General features: G+C 34.9%; 1 protein-coding gene across 1 annotated transcript; it reads left to right on the top strand.

Annotated features, from left to right (window-relative positions):
* The first annotated feature begins 327 nt into the window (after positions 1–327).
* Positions 328–7840, top strand: LOC142640700 (putative beta-1,3-galactosyltransferase 14). Its single transcript, XM_075814915.1, has 7 exons — positions 328–935; positions 1011–1163; positions 1275–1357; positions 1464–1563; positions 2908–3021; positions 6600–6742; positions 7458–7840. Exons 1-7 carry the CDS (start codon positions 577–579, stop codon positions 7541–7543), a joined length of 1038 nt encoding a protein of 345 aa, XP_075671030.1. The 5' UTR covers positions 328–576; the 3' UTR covers positions 7544–7840.
* The last annotated feature ends 1356 nt before the right edge of the window (positions 7841–9196 follow it).

Raw genomic sequence — 9196 nt, 5'->3', positions numbered from 1 at the left:
TTATATTCTATTGAAGGACAATTATTCATGCATTTGAAGTACTTTACAATATTTTCATAATAGATTCTAAATTGTAAATTGTTATTAGGTTATTTGCAAATAAAAATGTAATGTTAATAAAGTTCAGATTAAAATCAATAACAATTTATTTCCTTAAAAATTTGGGTTAAATTATTGTAAAATTAATTAATAAAAATTCTAACATAAAAAAAAATGGTAAGATATTTCCATTGTTAAGATGGTTAATTGTGATGTAAAACCCAACAAAAACTTGTGCATTTAATAAGTATTGTGATTTGTAAATAGCGATTATTATTATTATTGGGTAAAGTATTATTTAGAATTAGAGTTTAGAGTGAGAGTAATAAAGAATTGGGGGAAAAAAAAGGGCGAAAGATGCGAGATCGAAATTCATAATATTGGTGACTGCCACAGTGGCAGTAAAGAGAAAAAGAAAGAGAGGAGGAGGAGGAGGAGGAGGAAAGCTTTCTCCGAAGTCGGCGAGTGATTTATTTGATTTTATGAAATGAAAGCCAACCCGTAGTCCGTACACTCCTACTAGACATCACCATCACCATGCCTTCATCGCCCAAGTTGTTCCACGCTCGTTCTTCGCCGGCCTCCCCGCGCAGATCGACGGTCCTTATCCTCGCCAGCTGCCTTCTCATCGGTCTCGTCGGCTTCGTCTTTGGACTCGCTGCGCTCCTCAGCTCGCCACAAAAATGCGCGAACGCCGAGCCAAAATCGATCCGAGTCGTCTGGGAGCGAGTTGGAGACGGAGTCGTCAGCGATGGCGATGGAATTGTCGTAGATCCGAGAAGGAGGAGGCAGAAGGTGATGGGTTTCGTCGGCATTCAGACCGGGTTCGGATCCGTGGGACGCAGGCGCTCTTTGCGCCAGACTTGGATGCCATCCGATCCCCAATCTCTTCAACGGTCAGTATATCGATTCTTTTTCTTAACAATTTATTTGTTTAATTCAGTGCTGAATTTGGAAAAATGGCTTTGCAGATTGGAAGAAGCAACTGGATTGACATTCAGGTTTGTGATTGGTAAAACCAATGATAAATCGAAGATGTTAGAACTAAAGAAAGAAATTGCAGAATATGATGATTTCTTGCTATTGGATATTCAAGAGGAGTATAGTAAACTTCCCTACAAAACGTACGTTGCTGCTCTTTCTGCTCATAATAACAAATATATCTTCTGCTTTTAATTAATTAATTTGCTACTTTACAAATCAAAATTTAAATTTTGTTTTGTTTTGTTTTGCAGATTAGCTTACTTTAAAGCTGCATATGCACTTTTTGATGCTGACTTTTATGTTAAGGCAGACGACGACATATATTTAAGGCCAGGTGAATATATTGAAAATCTTCAATTTGTTTCTAAGTTTTCTTTGAAAGTTTTTTTTTTTTTTTTTTTTTTTTGGCATTCATTTAATTAGCTTCCATTAATTGTCAGATCGCCTATCACTGCTGTTGGCGAAAGAGCGGTCTCATTCGCAGACTTACCTTGGGTGCATGAAAAAGGGTCCTGTTTTTACGGACCCTAAACTCAAATGGTTAGTCCTGTTTCTTTATTTGAGGCCCTTGATTTCTTCCATTTTCATTTCTCTGCATTTTGACTTTACTAAGACGAGTTGCATTGGAAACTAGATTCTGAGGCTCCAATTAAGGGAAAAGTAAATTGAAAAAGAATTTTTTATGATCTTCAATAGTACTTGGATATTCTGTTCCGGCTCCATTTATGAAGAATTTGGATTAAAAAAAGAAAAGAAAAAAAAATGATTGTATAATTTTAGCTTAATGACTCCACCCTAGGGAGTAAGAGTGCGATAGCAAATGCCTTCCATCAAAGCAACAGATTGTGGATTTGAGTTCACACATCAGCCTACCCTACAAAGTGGGACCTTTATACAACGGGTATGGCCGTTTAAAAACCCTAAGGAGTAGGCTAGAGATCATATCTCATAAAGTAGAGGTCACTAGAATGAATCTCCCTTCCCTTGGTGTCAAAACTTATATATAAAAAAAAAGAAAAAAGATATTAGATTATTGATGCTAATCTATCAACTTAGAGATGATTTTCAATTGTAATTGGGTATGTTCCAGCTCCATTTATGAAGAAATTGGATTAAAAAAAAGAAAAGAAAAGAAAGAAATGATTATATGATTTTAGCTCAATGATAACCCTAAGGAGTAAGAGGTCAAGTTTTGGTGCGATAGCAAATGCCTTCCATCAAAAGCAACAGATTGTAGATTTGACCTTTTTATAACCCTAGGGAGTAGTCAAATTGGTTGGGGGACCACCTCTCATGAAGTAGAGGGTCTTTTATCTACTACTTCCGCTTTTGTTCTACTCATTCATTGACTTTAATATGTTGATTTAGGTAAAGTTCCATAAAAACTCCCACCTTCTTTGAAATATAGGTCCCATAGGTTGAGCCACCCTTTCAAGGAAATATAGAATAGCTGGAACATTTAAATAGGTTTGATTTTTTTATCAGATCATAAAAACCCACTTTCCGAAGATTTCTTTCTTCTCTTTGACAGTAGTATGAATCTCCCCCTTATTTTTACCTTGCAAAACTTATATAAAAAAATGATATTAACTTAATGATGCTAATCTTTCGCGTGCTGTGTTGGGCTGGTACCGTTCTAACCTTGAACGGATGAACTACATCAAAGAGGCCAAAATAGTCAATTGCAAATATCTCAAATCTAGATGCATTCTTTCCTATCTATATCAGACACATTGATTTTGTTTGAAAACTTATAAATAGTGGCAATAGAATTGGGCAAAGTTAAGGTGTTTAATAATTAATAGAAAAACTATCTTTTTTTTACGTTTTCTTTTCCCTTTTTTCTAATCATTAAGTTTGGATCAATTCGGTTAAATTATGCAGGTACGAGCCACTATCCTATTTGCTTGGAAAGGAGTACTTTCTTCATGCTTATGGCCCAATATATGCCCTTTCTGCTGATGTTGTTGCAAGCTTGGTTGCTCTTAGAAACAATAGGCAAGTTTGTTGCTTTGCTTGTACCTCCCTACTTAGTGTCAATGTTTGGTTGGCCTTGAAAAATTTTCTTATTAGGAATTTGAAGTTGGTATTTATAATACCACATAAAGAGAAGTGGGCTGAAGGTAGGTTTTTTTCACTTCTCCATGTTCTTTTTTTATTGATTGGTTCACCCTCCATGTTCTTCTTGTATACCACAGTTCATTTATTTAAAGGGTGTAATAATAATCTAAAAGGTGGTCTCAGCATATTGATGAAAATTCCCACTCCTCTCTGCCCTCATCCCATGGTGTTTGTTATATATCAATTCTATGCATCTGATTTTGGGATATAATTTATAGTCATATTTTAATGTGCATGACACTGCCATTGATGGTTTGCATGTTAAATCTATCAGCAGAACATGCATGGGCTGTAGCTGTACATGTATGTACATGCCCAATTTTTGTATAATATATATGTATGACAAAAGTTGAACATAACCATAATCCTTTGTTGCCATCTTAGCTGAGGCCCGAGCAATTAATTTTCTATTTAAATTGCTCCCATGAGTTGTTAAGTTGTTTAGCAGCATCTGGGATTTATAATTTGCTTTTCGGAGAAAAAGTCCCTAGCAAAACAAACAAACCTTTAGTGAGTGCCTAAATTATTTGTGGTCCCTTTTTACTCTAACCCCCGCCCTCTTTTTCCATTGTCTTTCCTGTTAAAAAGAAAGTTCTAGTACAGGAGGCGAATGCATGTGCTACCAGCCATGGCCTTGTTTTAATCGTTGAATGACTGGTAGTTGGTGCAATTTCCCCTCCTCTCTTAACAAAAGAAATCCAAATTACTGAGGTTATATACTCACAGCACCACCTATAGTTTCAGTTGCCCAAATGTCTAGAGGTTTTAGGCCTCCTAACTGGATGGGCTCTTGTTACATGTAGAATATGCTCAATGCCGAAGATATTTTGGTTGATTTATTTTGATCTTGTGGTGTGAAAACCTCTTGAACTGTTCTATAATAAAGTGAAAAGATAAATGTCATCTTCCAAATTACATGTTTAAATCACATGCTTTCCCAATCATCATGTTTTGCTACATAGATCTCTTATTAGGAGAGCTATTCACCAGTAAGGCGGCTTGATTCTTGCTTGTCTTTACTTTCATAATCTGCTTATTGCCCTTATGCTTCTGTGAGTGGTAGGTGAAACCCATACAGTAATATTAGAGCATAATCTTATTATTCATATTACTAAACGAATAAAAAATGCCTACAAAGGTTAGTTTCTCTTTGGACAGCAGCTTTGGGACAAATTTTGACTATTTATAATCTACAAAGGCAACAAGTGGTTGTGGTGGATTGGAGTTGTATGTGTAAGAGGAATGGGGAGATTATTGATTATTTACTCGTACATTGCCCCGTAGCTCAAGAGTTGTGGAATATGGTGTGTTCACTATTTGGAATTCATTGGGTCATGTTGCGTTATGTTGTGGAACTTTTAGCTAGTTGGGCAGACAAGTTCAACAGACAGAACTTTGGTGCTTTGGAGTATGATCTCTTATTATCTTATGTGGGTTATTTGGAGGGATACCTTTGAAGGGAATGAAAGATCAATTCATGAGTTGAAGCTTTCAGACTTTGTTTGAATGGGCCAATGCTTTGGGTGTTCTGATGTTTATTTCTCTGCCTGATTTTCTTGATTTTGTTATTTTCATTGTTATTTAGTTTATGTTTTCTGTTGTCTCTATCTGTTGCGCACTGCCTGTGTGCCTTGTTTTCTTTGTATTTATAAAAGAAAAAAAAATTAGACAAATGACATATGGTAGTTGATGGAGTAAAAAGTGGAACACTCCTAGTAGGACAAAGGATATTTTCTTCATTACTAAACATGATTTAAGTTGTGGTCAGCTATCTTGCATTCTTGCTTTGTTTCGTTTTGTTTTGTTTCGTTTTGTTTTTTTTGTTTTTTGTTTTTTTTTTTCCTTGTACAAAACTCAATATGATGATTGAAAATGTGTTTTTTTTTTTTTTAAATTGGAATTTTTTTTTTGGTTGAAATTGAATAAAAATGCCATTTGGTTACCCTTGAAAAGGTGAATCATGATGGAGAAAATTTAGAGGGACTTCTTGTGGGGGATCTTCATATGGAGCACAAAATCCATTTGGCTATATGGCCTACAGTTTGTAATCTGATACATCAAGGGGTTTTGGGAATTAGGAAGTTGCTGAGTTTCAATCAACCTTTATTGTGAAAATATTTGTGGAGGTATGGGTTGGAATGAGAATCTTTGTGACAGAAGGTCATTGATAGAAAATACGGTACAAACAGATGTGAGTGGCACTCTAGAGTGTTAAAAGGGGCTTATGGAATGGGATTGTGGAAACATATCAGAAAGGGATGGGATAATTTTGCATCACATACCTGGTTTGAGTTAGGGGATGAGTGATGACTCCCACGTATTGTTTGGAGAAACCATTGGGATGAAAGTGGCAACTTTCAAGACTGATATCCGGAATTTTTAAGATTTGCTAGAGACAAAAATGAACTATTTGCTGACTATTTGGAATGGGTACATGGCAAGGTGCATTGGAATAATTCCCTGAGGGGCACAAGAATGGGAATTGGAGTCTATGGCTCAATTCTTGGATGATTAGTCTGCTGCACAGGTTACTCCTACTGATCGTGATAAATTGGTTTGGCTTCCTTCTCCCAAGAAAGGATTTCAAATAAAAGGTTACTATAGAGTGCTTCAAGAAAGAGCTGCTGATACGTTCCAGTTCCCTTGGAAATGCATATGGAAAAATCTTTCCTCAGTGTCTTTTTTTTTTGTGTGTGTGTGTGTGTGTGTGTGTGGGAGGCAGCTCTAGGTGAAATTTTTGATAATGAATAATCTCAATAAGAGGACCCATGAAAATACATCGGTTTCTTACTCGTGCAAAGGAACTATTTCTTGGCAACTTGGACAACTTAGAACGATGTTTGTCCCGCATATCACTAGGAAGATCGGGATCTTTACAAAAAGGCTTTATAAAGCTTTCGTCTCATTGTTTTAGCAGATTGGTGTTATTTGTCTAAATCGGCTGGTGAAACAGTAAGTCATGTGTTGCTGCATTGCCCTACAGCTACTGATCTGTGGGCTTTCTTATTCTGTTTAGTTGGGATTGCTTGGGTTATGCCAAGTTCTGTAAACTCTCTGTTGGAGTCTTGGAGTTGTGTATTGGGCTCTTGTAGATGTACAACAGTTCAGGGGGCAGCCCCAGCATGTTTGATGTGGTGCATTTTGGGAGAAAGAAATCGCTGTACGTTTGACTATAAGGGGTCTACTGTGCCAAATTTTAAGTTTCTTTTATGAAGACTTTTTATGAATGGGGTTCGTATTTACTCTTTCTCTGTATTCATTGATAGAGTTTCTAGACTCTGTGTCTTTGCCATTAATGCTACCACTTGGATCTTTTATTTCTCCTTTCCTCTTTTTCGCTTTGCTGTTTTTTTCAGCACCCTATGCCTCCTGTATATGCATCAAGTTTTTAATAAATTGTAATTACTTATAAAAAAAAAATATAATAATGTCTCTATCTTGTTCAAAAATTACAGTTTTAGGATGTTCAGCAATGAGGATGTTACAATTGGGGCATGGATGCTTGCAATGAATGTCAACCATGAGAATAACCAAGCACTATGTGAACCAGAGTGTACACAATCATCCATTGCTGTCTGGGATATTCCGAAGTGTTCAGGTTGGTGCTTCTTGCCCAAATAAACGATAGAAGTAATTACTGAAGAAGTTATATCCTTTTAGTATAAATCCATTCCTCAGTTTTATAAAATTTCCTGGAGATACTCATATTTCTTGAAATTATTTAGGGGACCACAAAAACATCCACTTCATACTGGGTTACCATACTACATTCAGTTTACTGACTATTTGGATGGAGATAAAATTGTTCCATATTTCATATTATCTACCTCATTTCCTTTTCTTATACATTTGAAGGCGCATATTTATCCTTTGGCTTGTGATTCATAGTAAAAGGAAAAATTTAACCATTGCAAAATGATGAAGTCTAATTGCCAATAAGGACATGCTTAAATGGCCTATTTCTTGATAAATTAACGACAATTATGTGCATGATAAAGGCAGTAGTCTATCCTATAATTCAATAAAAGGCTTAAGTGATCGATTTCTACTAAATTGACGACAATTATGTGCATGATAAAGGCACATCTATCCTATAAAATCAATGTTAACCTCATATTTCCATGTGCTGCATAAAAAATTATGGAATATATCAGATTCATGAGGATAAAATTTTTAAAAAGTGTTTGGTTATTGCTCAATAGAGGTATGTATTACTCTAGGATAGTATATTTCATAACATTTTTACCTATCAAAAAAAAAAAAAAATATATATATATATATATATATATTTCATAACATTTTTATTCATGCAGGGCTATGTAATCCAGAAAAGAAACTATTAGAACTTCATCAAAGGGAAAGTTGCTCAAAGAGCCCAACTCAGGCATCTGATGACTAGCATGTATGCAGTTTTTTTTTTTGCTTTCCAAAGCCAGTAAACTGAGAAGATACTTTTAGAGAAATGCTTGTTCCTATAAGGTCCTGCTGCTTCCAAATTTTATTCTTTCTGTCCTTTCTCATGTTACAAGTCGGTAAAAAGAAAAACAAAATTTTACACTATTCATCTTAGACTTTAATTTTTTTGGGTTGGGGGGGTTGTAGAATGTGGGAAGACAGTTAGTCATTAGTGATGTGATGAACCATGTAAACTTTCATTCCTTTAATTGAATATAATTCTTTAAAACTTTCTATAGCTTGCATCAATTTCCTCAAAGTCTTGCCTTACAGATCTCCTAGAGATAATGATGAATTGCACGTTGGGTTTAAGGTTTTGTGTGCTTGTGATTGCTCACTTAACAACAATAATATCATTATTAGGCTTTTGTTTCTTCTGTCAAGTCTGCACATATACGAGCTAAGGTTTATATGCTTCCCTAGTATTATATTATTGATTTTTACTATGTTATTATTATAATTAAATCTTAACTTTATAACTGGCCTCAAGTTATACTAATTTTGGCCCTGCCTATCCTGGTTGATTTTCTGCCTCGCTGAAACAAAGACGATCAAGTGTAATGTTTTGTATGGAAAATGGAAATGGATTGATAAACTCGGACCATGGGGCCTTACTGGGGGTCTAGGCTATGCATAAATTAGACAATTTTAAGTTCATCTATGATTCAACTAAACTACATTTCAAATTAGACATGGAAAGTTTGGAAAATGTCATATTATAGACTTGTTGATATTTTGCCTTTACATACCATGTGGTAAATTGTAACCATATATGCAGTCAAAATGCATATACTTCATCTCAACTTTTTGAACGCCAAGTTGCAGGTTTGTTGTAGTTGGTCTTAGTTTACAATTTAATATTTGAAAAAAAATTGGAAGGTAACAATGTCCTTTAATCTGTTTGCCTTTAAAATTTGTAAATGCAAAATTGTAATTTTTGTATAGATTGCAATAGGTGTTGACATGACATGATAAAAAAAATTAGAAGTTGAAAATAGCTATGAATTAATTAAATGTTAGAATTCAAGAGACTTGTAGTTCAATTTGCATGTCTTAGTGTATTTTCTTATCTCATCCCCCCTTTCGATATATATATATATATATGTGTGTGTGTGTGTTCTCTTATCTCATCCCCCTTCCTCTATATATATGTGTGCGTGTTTCTCACAAAAAAAAAAAAAAAAAAAAAAAAAAAAAAAAAAAAAAAAAAAAAAAACTGTATTTCAACCTTAACCTTGACAACCTTATTTTGAAAACACTATCAGACATGGCCGGAATTATTATTATTATTATTATCTCCTTTTTTCTCCTCAACTAGCGCGAATAAAACATTTTGACCATGTGACCAACGAGAACTAGGGCAAAATAACCGTTCTCATTAGTCATTCTGCTTTTGAGATTTTTTTAAATTGATATGGGTAATTTCTTTGCTGCATTCGTCTTTATAATGTTGTTAGGTGACTCAATGTGACCCCTCTCTGTCTCTCATCCATTTTGATTTTCATGTTATGGGTGCCCATCTTCCGACAGTCCATCAAGCAGGCAGTAGTGCTATGCTACCATTTCAAAATGCATGACACTATCTTATCTTGGTATA

Source organism: Castanea sativa, chromosome 6, assembly GCF_040712315.1.
Source record: "Castanea sativa cultivar Marrone di Chiusa Pesio chromosome 6, ASM4071231v1".
Taxonomy (NCBI): Eukaryota; Viridiplantae; Streptophyta; class Magnoliopsida; order Fagales; family Fagaceae; genus Castanea; species Castanea sativa.
Note: the sequence above shows the minus strand (reverse complement) of the source record. Positions and strands in the feature narration are given on the sequence as shown.